General features: G+C 49.9%; 1 protein-coding gene across 1 annotated transcript in view; it reads right to left on the reverse strand.

Annotated features, from left to right (window-relative positions):
* Positions 1 to 15,814, reverse strand: part of AGBL1 (ATP/GTP binding protein like 1) — a 474,694-nt gene that overhangs the window by 399,129 nt on the left and 59,751 nt on the right. The window contains exons 6-8 of the mRNA XM_036278149.1: positions 9,260 to 9,468; positions 3,615 to 3,780; positions 2,417 to 2,484 (exon numbers count right to left, since the gene is read on the reverse strand). Of these exons, the coding sequence (XP_036134042.1) occupies positions 2,417 to 2,484; positions 3,615 to 3,780; positions 9,260 to 9,468 (443 nt within the window). The remainder of the gene's footprint in view (positions 1 to 2,416; positions 2,485 to 3,614; positions 3,781 to 9,259; positions 9,469 to 15,814) is intronic.

Consider the following 15,814-nt stretch of genomic DNA (forward strand, 5'->3'; position numbering starts at 1 on the left):
CATACCCCAGAATCCAGCCCTGACCGCGATCCTCCTGTTTCCCCACAACGCGTGCTCACGCAATGGACTCCTCAGCTTCTCCGTGGCTGGGTGGCTTTAATGCGTGGTTTCCGGGCCCTCGCCCATTTGTCTGGTGCCACCCCAACATCATCTGAAGAGCGGGGACGAGGGAGACTATCGGAACCACCCCCTCCCCGCGCCATGTGCAGCCAAGCACTGGCAACGGCTTGTCCTTCCTCATCAGATACAAGAGGTGACTGACACTCCGTATTAGATGTTCAGTTATCAAAGAGCATTAAGAGTGGAAGAAAGTGGCATTGATGAATGACTGTACCACACAGTATTATTCAAATAATTCAGCAAGGACTCCAAGTCCTGCGCTGCCAAGCTACAGCCGAGAACCAATTTTCCCCTGATGGCTTCAGAAATGATTCTATTTATCAACAAAACCCTGAGACCACCAGAGTGTCAACAGCAGTCTTAACCTGGAGACCCGGCTAAGGGGGAGTCCCTGTATGTCTGCTACTGTCATCAGCAAGGTGAGAGATCATCATGATAGAGAACTCAGAAAGTCTCCATCTGTCTAGATAGACATGTCGGTAGGCAAATAGTTACAAAAAAAGAAAGGGAGGGAGAGAGGGGGATGGATAGATGCATGTGTGTATAGAAGGAAGGAAGGAAGGAAGGAAGGAAGGAAGGAAGGAAGGAAGGAAGGAAGGAAGGAAGGAAGGATAATAGACAGATGATAGATAGATAGATAATAGATAGATAGATAGATAGATAGATAGATAGATAGATAGACAGATAGACAGATAATTTTTAAATCCAGGTTTAATATCCAGGAATGTCATAAAAGGTAGCACTTACTTCTCAGTCTTATTTTATAGATGAAAAAATTAAGGAACTATAGCTTGAACTTGAAGGGACTTGTCCAAGGTCATGTCTACCAACGCAAGTGAAGACAGAATTATAACTCATAGATAAAGCTACCGTTATTCCAGAGCCGTGGTTCTCAGTCAGGGGTGACTGGGCCCCCCACCCCAGGCACTTCCTGGAGACAGTTCTGGTTCGTGACTGGGGCAAAGGCGTGGGTGCTACCAGCCTCTGGTGGGTCGAGGCCAGGGATGCCGCTCAACCTCTTACAAAAGCCCCCACAACAGAGGGTTACCCAGTCAAAATGCCAACAGTGCCGAGGTTTAGAAACCCTTTTCTAGAAACACAGTCCGTGCACCCTGGCCCCTGCCTGTCTGGGTAAGTTGGTTTCCTGGAACATAGCCATGCCCCGTGCTCTGTGCATGGCCTGGGGCAGCTTTCATGCTCTAATGGCAAAGGTCAGGGGTTATGACAGAGACCACCGGGTCCACAAAGCCTGAATAATGACTCTCTGACCTTCTGCGGAAAGTCTGCTGACCTTTGTTCTCTGGCGCAGGTCATTACGGGATAGACACCCAAGGGCACCGCTGCCCTGGGGCCGGAGGGCGTGCACCATGCGACTGGAGGCAACACATGCCGCAGAGACACCCTGGTAAGCCAAAGCACAGGAGTGACAAAGAGTAAGAAGGGTGGCTCACAGAGGCTGCCGAGATCTACCGGAAGACATTCCTCCATGACCTCTTTGTCTGAATGGCATCCACACATTAAACTCACCCACCCAGCCCTGGCCGGTTTGGCTCAGCGGTTGGAGCGTCAGCCTGCGGTACAGAGAGACCCGGGTTCGGTTCCCGCTAAGGGCATGTATCTCGGTTGCAGTTTGTCCCCGGCCCTGGTTGGTCGTGCGGGTGGCAGCCACTCGATGTGTCCCTTCACATCGATGTTTCTCTCTCTCTCTCTCCCTCCCGCTCTATCTGAACAAAAAATGGAAAAATGTCCTCGGGTGAGGATAAAAATAAATAAATAAACTCACCCACCCTACGCATCACGTGTTCATCTAAGGCTCACTGTGGTCAAGTATTAGCGTCTTCATACGGTGTCTGACTTTATGAGATATTACGCTGGGCCTACCAAGATGAATCCACCTGGGAATCAAGAGCACCAGCTGTCGCCCTGGCCGGGTAGCTCAGTTGGTTAGAGCATTGTTCCAACACGCCAAGGTTATGGGTTTGATTCCCGGTCAGGGCATAGACAAGAACCAACCAATGAATACATCAGTACATGAAACAACAAATCGGTGTCTCCTTCTCTCGGTCCGTCTGTCTTTCTCTCTCCCCCCTTAAAATCAACCAATAAATAAAATTTTTGAAAACAGAACAATAGCTGTCATTATTGAGTATAACTGTCTGCCAGGCCCTGGGATGGAAATACACACACAAAAAAAAACGTTCTTAAAATGTCACTGATCTTAGCTAAATGCAGAGTGATATTTTCCGTGTCCAGTGTAAAGGCGGAGATGGTCAGAGGCACGGGCCGGTGTACCTACTTCCTCTTTCGCATCTTCCGCGTCAGAGTCTTTGTCCTCTTCTTCATCCTCATCGTCTTCAACATCCTCTGGGTGGGGAAAAAGAGGGGAAATGGGTGAGGCTTCCCTTTTGTCTTGGACTTGGACTAGTCCTTCTGCCTCTCAGGACGAAGCGTTCAATGCCCCGACCCATCCCAGTGCTAACTGAAGGCCCATGAACCCCAGCACACACGGGCCCATGAGAGCATCCTCAAGTCCACGCTGAACGCAGACAAGTGCAGAATAAAATGACCAACCCACACCCTTCTGGCCTCCCCGCCCAGCTCAGAACTTCTGCAGCGAACATTGCCAAAGGGCAGAGGTCACATGCAGAATGTGCGTGCCCTTGGATCAACCCCCTCATCTTGATCTGAAGGGACTTGTTTGAAATAAAGTCCCCCACTCAGCGCCACCATGGCAAGACACCTCTGCGAAAAGCGATTCCGTGGAAGGAGGACAGGACTGGAAATCACGAGAATCCTTTTACAACCATCTCGTAGATGACACCCTCATGCTTCCAAACATTCTACTACGACTGAGCGTAAGGGTTTAAACAGCAAAAGTCGTATTTCAAGTTTCTCCTTAGGGCAAATTCATTCCACAACCAGTCAGTACCGTGCAGGGACTCCATCAAGGGGTTGTGAATAGATTTTTTTTTTTTTTCCCTCACCCGAGGACATTTTTCCATTTTTTGTTCAGGTAGAGTGGGAGGGAGAAAGAGGAACAGAGAGAGAGAGAGAGAGAAACATCGACATGAAAGGGACACATCGAGTGGCTGCCACCCGCACGACCAACCAGGGCCGGGGACAAACTGCAACCGAAGTACATGCCCTTAGCGGGAACCGAACCCGGGTCTCTCCGGACCGCAGGCCGACGCTCTAACCGCTGAGCCAAACCGGCCAGGGCTAGATTTTTTTTTTTAATTAGCTGAGATCTCTGTACAGTCATTCAATAGCAACAGGCGAAGCGGCAATAGTCGATAATGACAGGCAAAATCACTGAGCTTAGTATCGGTTCACCCGGTACTCGAAAATGTGGCTTTTCCGCACACATTTCTAATCGGCTTATTGGATAATGATGGTTGGCCTGCAGGAGCATCGATTTCATTTTCATCCACGGTCCTCTGAAATGCTGCCAACAGGGATGCTTCCTAAAGCTCACAGGTGCCCACTTACTTTACCTTCAGCGAGAACATGTCGGGGTTCAGAAGGGATGTGCCCGGGGCCCGGGAAGGCGTAGGCGCTGCTGGCCGTGACCAGAGGAAGGGGACTCTTTGGGTAGCACTGCCGCAGGACCTGAAGCGCAGTGGCCACGACGGGTTCCAAGCTTTCGTCATCCAGGGAGTTCTGGGCAAAGGGAAGATTGCATCAGACACTGCATCTCGTGTCGAGTCCCTTCGCTGTGACAGTGTTTCTGGTCACGAATTACACGCCGGCTACCTGGGGAGTCAACACCCTTAATGCAGAATGTCCAGGCTGAACTCTACCGCAAAGTTTTGTCTCACACAGCATCGGCTTGGGATTCGTGTAGAAGCCGAATTTTTTCTTTTTTGTTTTTGTTTGTTTGTTTTTTTATCCTCACCCGAGGATATTTTTCCATTTTTTGTACAGACAGAGTGGGAGGGAGAGAGAGGAAGGAGAGAGAGAGAGAAACATCGATGTGAAGGGACACATCGAACGGCTGCCACCCGCACGACCAACCAGGGCCAGGGACAAACTGCAACCGAGGTACGTGCCCTTAGCGGGAACTGAACCCGGGTCTCTCCGGACCGCAGGCTGATGCTCTAACCGCTGAGCCAAACTGGCCAGGGCCGAATTTTTTCTTTTTCATGGCTCACAGGACACTGCCATGGATTTAGCCTGAATATAGACTGAAAAGTCTCCCCAGGGAAGCTGCACCTACGCGGACGCGTTGTCCGGGACGGCCGGGGGGAGGGGAGGACATGCCATCTTCAGCCACCCACTGTCACTGTGACTGATGGCCTAAATGGGAGCATGTGTAGCTGACCCGACGGAAGCCTTACTTGCCCCTATCAGCTGCTCCCCGACGAGAAAAAGACAAAGGACAAAACGTGACACCGGAAGCAAAGACGGAGCACATCTCACGCACCTGGGACCCGCACACGACAAAGAAAAATTGGGTTTTGCAGACGTAACATTTGGACATTGACGGGACACGACAAGACCCTTCTTTTCAGACGCTGAAAAATGTGAGAATAGGGTTAATAAATTGAGAGAGGGTTGGGAGGAGGCTGGGTATCTCTTTGGCCAAACAAACAAACACACAAAAAGGCAGGGAGCCATTTTCTTCAGTCTCTCAGTTAATGTTTTATCTACGGACTTGACCAGTGTGAGCCTCCAAGCTGATCTTCCTAAGGGGTCCCTGGAAAACTCTGAGGCCAAGGAGTCATAGTAGCAGACATTGGGGGGTGCTGAAAACTCACCACAGAGCAGAGCCACGAGCTAGAAGAGGTCACGCCCTGCTACCTTCAGCCCTACATTACAGTCAGCCCCACATCAGAGAAAAAAAACATTTACTAAAAACCCAGCCACACATTCAATCTCCACGGATGACTCCAAAATATAATAAGAAGGAAGCCAACTTTGAAAACGGAAAGGTCCTGACATCATCAAGAAGGCTGTTTCCCCTTCCATGTGCTCAGATGGTACCAATCAGGTGTCCTGACCGACCGGCGGGAAGCAGCCTCCGCAGAAAATTAATTAGTGGAGGCTATTTTACCGCCGGGCGTTGGCAGATGATTCCAAGGGCTTAGTGAAACGTCTGAGTATTTGGAAGGAGACGGTACTGAATGCAGAGGAGGACGAGGAGGGAGGTCGGTGGCTGATTACAGGTAATGGGCTGAGCTCCCATCTTTGAAGTATAGAGTCAGTCTGCAATTATCCCTTTCTCCAAATTAATAGCTACCTCCCACTGTTTCAGGGCATCCTTGTAGGGGTCCTTTTTTAACCTTTCATTCAAATTGTTATCTTTCTCCCTCCTCCTGCGAAGCTCCAAGGTCCGATTACATTAAACGGCGCCCTCACTGCACGGTGGGTTATCTAATCTTCTCAGTGTTTAAGGGATCCTTAGAGGATCTGTACAAGAAGGTGACCCAGGAGGCGCTGGCCAGGTCACTTAGTTGGTTAGATTGTCAACCTGATACATCAAGCTGGGGTTTGATCCCCCGTCAGGGTGCGTACAAGAAGCAACCAATGAATGCATAAATAGGTGGAACAATAAATCCATGTTTTTTTCTTTTGGTCTTTCTCTCTTCCACTCTCTCTCAAATCAATGAATTAAATTAGTAAATAATGTGACACAGGAAACAAAGAGATGGGATCCTTGAGAGAGAGAGAGCCACTCAGTGGTCTTAGTGGGAAAGCAAAGAACAATACGATAAACAAAGGACTTAGTGAGAAGGACTCAGAAATAGTTCTTTCTCAGTCTCTCTCATGCCCAGCAGGTTTGCAGTTATATCATAAACACCAGTAGAAAACAGGTCAGGATGATGTTTTCCAAGGTGTGATCCCCACCCAGCCCCGTGGAATCAGAAGCCGAGGCTGGGCCCTCGCAGCCTCAGGTGGCTCTGATGAACACTGGACTGAGAGAGACGATGGTGCCGTGGGCAGAGCATGGACCTCGAGTAAGACCGCTGAGTTCAAGTCCTTGAAAACGTTGAAATCAGAGAGTCTGGGTAAACTGTTAAGGCAGTCATAGGCCACAGTAAGCACTCAGTACAAATCTCTTACTCCTCCTCTTCCTTTATTGTCATTGTCACCACCACCATTACCATTGCGCCACCACCACCACCATCATCACCACCACCACCACCACCACCATCATCAGCACCATCAACACCATCAACACCACCACCATCACTGCTACCACCATCACCATCACCACCACCACCATTACCATCATCAACACCACCATTACCACCACCATCACCATCACCACCACCACCACCACCATTACCATCATCAACACCACCACTACCACCACCATTACCACCATTACCACCACCACCACCACCACCATCACCACCATCATCATCATCACCACCACCACCATCACCACCACCACCACCACCACCATCATCACCACCACCACCATCACCACCACCACCACCACCACCACCACCATCATCACCACCACCATCACCACCACCACCACCACCATCATCAGCACCACCATCATCACCACCACCACCATCACCACCACCACCACCATCACCACCACCACCACCATCACCACCACCACCACCACCACCACCACCACCACCATCATCACCACCACCACCATCACCACCACCACCACCATCATCAGCACCACCACCATCACCACCACCACCACCACCACCACCATCATCACCACCACCACCATCACCACCACCACCACCACCACCATCAGCACCACCATCATCACCACCACCACCACCACCACCACCACCACCATCACCACCACCACCATCACCACCACCACCACCACCATCATCACCACCACCACCACCACCACCACCATCAGCACCACCATCATCACCACCACCACCACCACCATCACCACCACCACCACCACCATCACCATCATCATCATCACCGCTACCACCATCACCACCACCACCATCATCATCTTCATCTTCAGTTGCTGCAGCATCAGCCCAGCAGAATTTGCAGGACATGACTAAAGCCAGGTCCCCAGCTGGCCAGCCTGTGACCCACAGCCTTCCCTGACGGATGGGCAGCTCGAACTTCAGCACAGCTGCAGTGACCGGTGCTCAACGCCAGGGGCTGGGCTGTCCTGCAGCCAGGGAAACCCAGCCACAAAGTGCGGCTTCTGCCTCCCACACAGCCTGCTTCCATCCCACGCAGTTATCCCAGGCTGAGCACGTGTCACTTTGTTTAGTCAGGCAGTTGCGGTCTTCACTGACCGGCTGAGGAACTGCTTTCAAGATCCTGCTTCTAAGCTCACAGCCTTTCCATGCCTGCCCTTCCCTTGGCATTTTTCCCACCCTCTTATCATAGACATGTACCTCTGGGATCACCATCGTCCTTCATTGCCCTTTTAATGGTGTTTTATCACCAGACAGAGAAAGAGCCAATCACACAGAGGGCATAGGAGCCAGAGTGGGGCCATGAGGCGTCAGCAAGGCAGGGAGCGCTTCGCTCGGACCGGGGGAGACTGGAGACGTAGGGGACGCAGGCTGACAGAGGAGGGTGAGGCTGGGGAAATTCAAAGCACTTCCTCGTCCAGAGGCACCGAATGTCAAATGTAGCTATTTCATGACTGAGATGCTCTGAAAGCTGCGATGATGGAGAAAAACCCGGAGGTGATAGCAGACAGAAAATTAGATATCGGTTTGCAGCACGGTATTATGTTATTGCTTGGAGGAAGGTCAGGGAAAGCTGTATTTTAAGCTGGGAAAAGTCTGTCCAGCTGGTGTGGCTCAGTGCTTAAGCGTCGACCCTGCACCAAGAGGTCGCCGGTTCGATTCCCGGTCAGGGTTCATGCCCAGGTTGTTGGCCCAATCCCCAGTGGGGGGCATGCAGGAGGCGGCCAATCCATGTTCTCTCTCATTGATGTTTCTATCTTTCTCTCCATCTCCCTTCCTCTCTCTCTCAAATCAATCAAGGAAAATAAATAAATAAAATGGGAAAAGTGTACCGACACCATGGTTGGAAACAACAGTCTCGTCGACAGCGTCATTGACTCGGGTGTACTCAGGTAGGGTCAAACTGGAGGTGCCGGGCAAAAGCAAGGACTGATGGAGAGAGGACACAGGCTCACATGAGGACACACAGCAGGGAACAGAATGCCTGTGAAACATGGGCCACCCTGACTCCAGGAAGAGGTGGGTGAGCCGATGGTGGATACTGGGGAGATGGTCACATCATCTGGGGACCGGTTACCACTCACACAGTGGGGTTTAAATTAGCCCTCATCAAGGGAAATTAAGAAATTGGGGTGGAGGGGGTTGAAATCCAGGAAACCCTAAACACATACCCCCACTGGGGTGCAGGTAAGGAAGAGACCTTCCAAGAGCGACTCCTTCAGCCTGGGAAGCTTTCCCTCAGCTCCTTCAGTACTTCAGAGCTCAGCCTCATTGTCACCTGCTCCAAGAAGACGCCTTGACCTGCCTAATAGAAGACCTTCTCCCTCCACCTATGATGGTCACCGCAGACCTTTGACCTCACTTGATTGATTTCACTGAGCAATACGAAATTACCTTCCTCGTGAAATTCTGTGCTTCCTTTGTGACTGACGGCCCTGCTAGAACATTCGCCCCACAAGGGGTCCTGCCTGTCATAGTCCACAGTAGCTTCCGCAGCACTAATTATTCCAGTGCTTCTCCTCAACCTCAGAGAGCAGCAATGTCCCCGCAAGCTCTTTGCTAAGCACAGGGACGTTTCCACATTAACTCACTCAGGCCACAAAACAACCAGATTGTATTACTTCTATTTTTAAAAGGAGGAGGAGGATGAGGAAGAGGAGGAGGAGGAGGAAACTTGAGGCCCAGAGGATTTGGGTGGCTTCAAACTTCACAGCTACAGATACACTGGCTGGAATTTGAACCCAGGTTCTCCAGCTTTAAAGTCCACACTCGGAACCATTGCACCATAGGGTGGACCCAATAAATACGTGCTGAATACATGAACAGATGCATGAGCGAATGAATGCACGAGGATTTGAATCCAGAACATCTGCCCAGAGCAGGCGGCGAGAACCGGAGGGAGGTTTGCCCAGCACTGTTCGGGGTGTTGCCTAAATGACGCCCTTCGGGAGTCACCCAGATGTCAGCCGAGGCAGAGGTGATCCCAATGGAGTTACCTGTGTGGTGCTGAAGAGGATCTCCATGCCCTGGGCTGCCAGGAAGGCCTCCCTGCCTGACTGGAGGGTGGCAACGTGCTTGAGGCAGAGCAGGAGCGCCCGGCGGATCAGGACGTAGCTGTTGGCTGTGTCGTGGCAGTGCCAATCCTGGTGCAGACTGAGCAAGCTGGCGACATAGCCTCTGTTCACCGCCCTGCGCCTATTGGACTCTGAAACCAATGGGAACGAGCAGCATCAATCACAGACTCTCCTGTGGGCGCCGAAGACACCTGTTCATTATAAAGGGAATGATAATAACTTCCCAATGGATAAAATGGGTGGGGGTCACCTTGATCAAGTGATCAAAGTGTATCACTAAGCCCTGGTCAGGTAACTCAGTTGGTTAGAGCATCATCCCAATACATTAGGGTTGCGGGTTCAATCCCTGGTCAGGGTACACACAAGAATCAACCAATGAATGCATCAGTAAGTGGAACAATTAATCAATCAGTCTCTCTCTCTCTCTCTCACTCTCTTTCTCCCCCACTTCTTCCCTCTTTCTAAATCAATAATTTTTTGTTTAAATTGTTTTAAGTGCATCATCAGATATCATGCCCTGAAAAAGAAACAGTATCACTTCAGCGGAGTTCCTGCCAAAAATGCATAAACTGAATTGAACCGTGAGAAAAATCAACAAGCTCCAAATGAGGGGTGTGCTGCAAAATATCTGATCTATACTCCTCAAAAATGTCAAGGTCATGAAAGGCACCACCATCACTCCCCCCACCCCGCAAAAAAAGACTGAGGAATTGAGCTAAAGGAGACCAAAATGACACGACCCTTAGAAAACAATACATAATTATCCCTTCTATCCTGGGACAGAAAGCATTTTGTTTTTCTCTTGCAACACAAGGCAACTGGTAACATTGCAACAAGGCCTGTAGATGAACTCATAGTATTGTGTCAATGTACATGAGATGTTGATAAATGGTGCTTATGCAAGGGAATATCACTGTGTTTAGGGAATTCAGAACTGGAGTATGAAATGTCTGTAGCTTACTCTGAAATACTTTCGAAAACAATCCTAACCGTATGTATGGGGGAGAGAGCCTGAGAGAGAGATTCCCATTCTTTCCTGCATCTCAGCGGATTTAGGCTATTGTCACTGGGTTGAGCAAATGATAAGATGTAGATTGGGAAGGAAAAGGACACTCAGTGAGATCATATCTGAAAACTTGTCATGTGTAAGAGACACACTGGGTGTTTTTCCTAAAGAGAATGGAAGTCAATTTATGGACAGCCAAGGGTCTGATGAAGTTCAAGAAAGGAGCCCTTGCCCTGGCCGGTTTGGCTCAGCGGTTAGAGCATTGGCTTGCGGTCTGGAGGGACCCAGGTTTGGTTCCCGCTGAGGGCACGTACCTCGGTTGCAGTTTGTCCCCGGCCCTGGTTGGGTTGTGTGGGTGGCGACCACTCAATGTGCCCCTTTCACATCGATGTTTCTTTCTCTCTCTCTCTCCCTCCCATTCTATCTGAACAAAATAAAAAATAAAATAAAAAAAAAATGTCCTCGGGTGAGGATAAATAAATAAATAAATAAATAAATAAATAAATAAATAAATAAAAGAAAGGAGCCCTTCGTAGGAAGCCTACTCAGCAAGACGGCGGAGTCCACGTGTTCAGGTAGAGGGGAGACTCACCCAGCAGGACGAGCTGCAGGCTGTCTGGCACCTAACGTCCTAGAGGGGGCGCCCTCATGGTTCCCTTCCCCCCTTCAGCACCATGAGTTCTTTCTTTGTTCGTTGAATGATCTTGGCCGAGACCTCTCATGAGACCCATCTTACGGAACGATGATGATTTCCTAATTTTCCAAAGATACCGTTTCAATTCTCTTCGGAGAATGCAGGTGGAGAGAGTCTGACACCCCTCTTGTTGACATCTGCCATTTCCATGGGAAGCCCTTCAGACTAAGGAGCCGGTGGGCAAACGTGGACTCGGTCAGACTGTCCGGGTAGGTGCCTGCCGGTGTGCTGGGCTCCCAGCAGCTGAGTCTCGGGCACAAATGTTCCAGACTTGCACCTCTGTCCCCTCGTGACTGTAGTCTCCACCACCCAAAGGTGTGCATGGCTGACGAGACAATACATGCTTCTAGCTGAGTGGGTGGAAGAGACGCCCGGAGCCGTCAGGGGATAACCATGAATTCCAGCCCCAGGTCAGCTCCTTCCCTCATGACAAAACAACACGAACACCAGTGCTTCATTCCAGAAGGGCTTGCTCATTATATTAATAAAACTCTTCTTCCGTTTTCCTGCTTGTTTGTCAAATTCTAAATGGTCAGGCTTCACTGAGCCCCACTGAGATTTCTGACCCTTTTCCTCTTTCTTTCTTTCTTTCTCTCTTTCTTTCTTTCTTCTTTCTTTCTTTCTTTCTTTCTTTCTTCTTTCCTTCCTTCCTTCCTTCCTTCCTTCCTTCCTTCCTTTCTTTCTCTCTCTCTCTCTCTCTCTCTCTCTCTCTCTCTCTCTCCACATTTTTCAACATATCATTCAGCCCCGACCCTGACTTGCAAGTGGTGAGCTTTATTCACTGGGTGGTGTGTTTGTGGAAGGTCCTCCCGCCTCCATGAGCTGCTTTAATGAATTATTCTTCCGTACCAGAAACCTTTCTCTCTGCCTAGTCCCGGCCAGAAGCCCTAGAGCCCTGTACTGCCCAGTCAAGGTTGCAGCCTACCCAATGTCTGATGTTGGAGACAAAGCAGAGGATTAAGTAGCAGATATGGAAAGAATGAATCACCTACTGAAATGATGCCAAACTGGCAAAAACAGTGCCCAGGGGCCTGTGGACAGTGGGACCCTAAAGGCTTTAGTCTTTTACCTATTGAAGGGGACGTGGTATCTAATGACCTTCATTTTTTTTTTGGAGGGTGAGGAAAATAATGGGGGAAAAAAACCCTTATCACATCCCAACGACTTTATTTGATTTTCTGTTAATCCACAATAAACGGTCATGTTTACTAACACCTGAAATAGCTTCCCCTCCGTCCCCCCGAACTTACACAAGTCCATCTTCCTCTGAGAAGGACTTGGGCAGTTTTGCAAAAATTCTTGCTTATGGAAAACCCGATAAGAAGAGACTCATCGGGAAGAACAAAGAGAAAAGCAGCCCTGGCCGGTTTGGCTCAGTGGTTAGAGTGTCTGAACAAAAAATGGAAAAAATGTCCTCAGGTGAAGATTTAAAGAGAGAGAGAGAGAGAGAAGCCATAGGGCGAAATGAGGGACTCTGGGATCAGCGACTTGGAGCAGTTCTAGAAAATTTGGGGCGAACAGGGCTTTGCCAAGGGAGCCTAAATAGCAAAGAAAAAATGGTGAGGTTTGCCCAGGCCGGTTTGGCTCAGTGGTTGGAGCGTCGGCCTGCGGACCAGAGAGTCCTGGGTTCGGTTCCCGCTAAGGGCACGTAAGTCGGTTGCAGTTTGTCCCCGGCCCCGGTTGGGATCGTGTGGGTGGCAGCCACTTTATGCGTCTCTCTCACATCGATGTTTCTCTCTCTCTCTTCCTCTCTCTCCCCCTCCCGCTCTATCTGAAGATAAATGCAAAAATGTCCTTGGGTGAGGATGAAACATAAAAGGTGAGGTTTCATACACTGCTTGGAGTGAGCTCAGGGTTCAGGGGTGGGAGAGGGCTCCAGGTCCCCCCAACCCTCTACAAAAAGACCAGCTGCACTTTGCTTGCATAAATGGCTTTCTCCTAAGATTTTCTTGGGGGGGCGGGGGGATCCTGTTCCTTAATTCAAAATATTGATTTAATTTAAATGTTTAAAAAATCGTTTTCTTAAGCAGATCGGTTTATCTTACACGCCTGGGAGAATGTGGGTAGCGTGGACAGGAGCACTTCTGAGGGTCTTCAAGTCCCCAACCCCGACCCCACCTCATCTGAAAGGGGTTCTCGGAGACCTGTCTCCATCCGCCGCTCAGGGCATCCGGCCGAAGGTCTCGGCCAGGGACTCATTGCTGTCCTCGCCTCCAGGTGACCCTCTGAGTCTATTTCTAATGTCCTCTCCAGAGCACACCCCTCAGCCTCCCATCTGCAGCTCATTCTGTCAGCAGTGGGACCCCTTCGGAGCTGTATTTCCACACCTCGGTGCCCCCTCCGAGGTTGCACGTGTCTTTCCTGCAGAGCCCCTGGCATTGCACACCGACACGCCAGGGGACAGGGACACGAACACTGGGAGGGAACCGCGCACGCTCTCAGTAGTCCTTGTGGGGGGTTCGATTTGCCTTGGCGTTTGCAGGTCTGGTTTGGCCTTTTCCGAACCTTTTCTTCTTCACACGTTCTGCAAGGGACCTGACCTCACAGCAGGGGACGCGTGGGAACCTGCAGCAGAGCAGGGAGCTGGTCTCTTACAGCCACAGCAGTAGGCGTGAGACATGCACATCGGTGCAGACCTCTGACCCCCCTTTGCCAGACCCAGTGCCCCTCGCCGGCCACACAGCTGTCAACTCCCCTTCTGGGGTCCTTTCCAGGGCCCTGAGCCCCACCACCTTCCAGCTGCAGAGCTGTGAGCGTCTTACTTCATGGCCCTAGCCTCAGTCTTCACTGAAACACAACTGAGAAAATCCTTCCTCCCGGTGGGAAGAAAATTAAATGAGATGATACATATAAGTGCCTGGCAGTAACAAGCACTTAATACCTGTCGCCATCTAGTTATTATCCCACCCCCCTCTGCTACTGGGGACAGCAGTGCCGAATGCCCGGGATATGAATGTGCCTTTGATAGACTCATGAAAGGACAGGAAGCCCGGGGTCCGTAGCTGCTGCTTTGAACGTTGTCACTTACTAGCTGTGCACACTTCACTGTTACTTGGCCATTCTGAGCTACATTTCCTCCATCTGCAAATAGGAAAGCAAGGTAAAGAAACTGAAGGTCCGTGGTAAGGAATGAATGCATAGCATGGCACCTGGCACTAAGTATGTGTTCAATAAACGGTAGCCGCCTTCTCCACAGGGATAACATCCAAAATCCCCATCCCTTTCACCGGTGAGAACAGCCCGAGGAAAAGTTTCAAAATCAGTAAAACTTATAATCAGCGTTCCTCACTCCCGTGGAATAGAACCGACATTTCACCCCGAACGGTCCCCAGTTGTATGTTGCTGTCGATCTGTCCTGAGATACCCCAATACATACACAATGAGGATTACACCCCACTTTATCTCAGCTGCTCTTACAATGTCCATAATGGAGATCTTTACGGCTCCCTCTCTGGCAAAATGTACTGTGGTTGGGTCTCATTCCAGTAAAGCATTTTTACAAGACTGGTTAGGGCTCTAAGACCCTCTTAGACAGTTCATAGGATAACAGTTCAGTGTTTAACAGTCCGCCCTCGCTTCTGATAAGGCACATACGAGTGAGAAGAAATACAAGGACTTCAGCCCCCATCATTCTTGAGAACAAAAATCACCTGCAGCCCCAGAGGACTGCATCATTATCTCAAGAAACTCTTGCTTGGGAGGTGAAGAGCCCTGTCATTTATTTTAGCAACTTCATGAAAATCCACTCATATGAACTACTGACAATTCAGTGAATTCTTTTCAAGATGGTATCCTCTGCCCAGAACAGAAGACCATGCACCTGGGCTCATCAAACTGCCATTTACTCTCCAAGGTTTGCTTCCAAACCCTCCCCGCACTGTGTCCCCCAACTGTAGCAATTCTACCACAGACACTGTAGCAATTATACCACAATCAGAACCCACCCACCCCCCATTAAAGACCCTCTGTGAACCGCAGCACCCACACGCTATAATATTCCACCCTAGAACAACCCCCTTGGGAGACCTTACTAAATGTCAAGATCAGGGTGACTTGAACTTCTTGAAGCAACATACTTGTTATCCTTTGCAACAGATTATTTCTGCGCTCTCTCCAGGGGTCAATACAGAAGATACTTCTGGACAAAGCAGACTTTGTATCAAGCCTTCGAGATCATATGACACTGAACAAGGAGCTGCCAACTTTGTTGCCATCATAACAGCAGTTACAATTAGACAGGATTTATTTGCCGATTGTTTACTGTGCTAATCATTGTACACGATCATCTCGTTTATCTCACGGAAATGCTTTGAGACAGGCATCCTTTTCCTCCTTCTACAAAGGAAGAAACACAGGCTGAGAGACAAGGTAAACAACGGACGTCCACAGAGCTCAGAAATAACACGTCTAGGATGCCAGTGGAATCCCCGTCTGCGCCCCAGCTGACAGCCAGGAATTACCCCAGAGCTCTGGATGCTAGTGGGTACAATGGACCCTTTCTGTACCCGGATAAAGACCTTGACCTGTTAGCAGGAGAACCAGCTTCCTGAGGAATGTTTCCGAAAGGTAATGGAGATAAAACCAGTGGAAGCAGGAAACCTTGGGGGCTTGAGGGAAACCCTTTCAGCCAAATTGAACCTCCCGCATCCATTTTCTCTCCCCTCCAGGCCCCTAGAATTGCGGGGAGGGTTGGTTTTTAATAGGAAACTCAAAAAGGCTTGAAAGTGTCTATACCCTATGGTTCTTCGGGTCACTGGACATGGATGGAGCCTCCCAG

The sequence above is a fragment of the Molossus molossus genome, unplaced genomic scaffold (assembly GCF_014108415.1).
Source record: "Molossus molossus isolate mMolMol1 unplaced genomic scaffold, mMolMol1.p scaffold_m16_p_24, whole genome shotgun sequence".
In the NCBI taxonomy this organism is placed as follows: domain Eukaryota; kingdom Metazoa; phylum Chordata; class Mammalia; order Chiroptera; family Molossidae; genus Molossus; species Molossus molossus.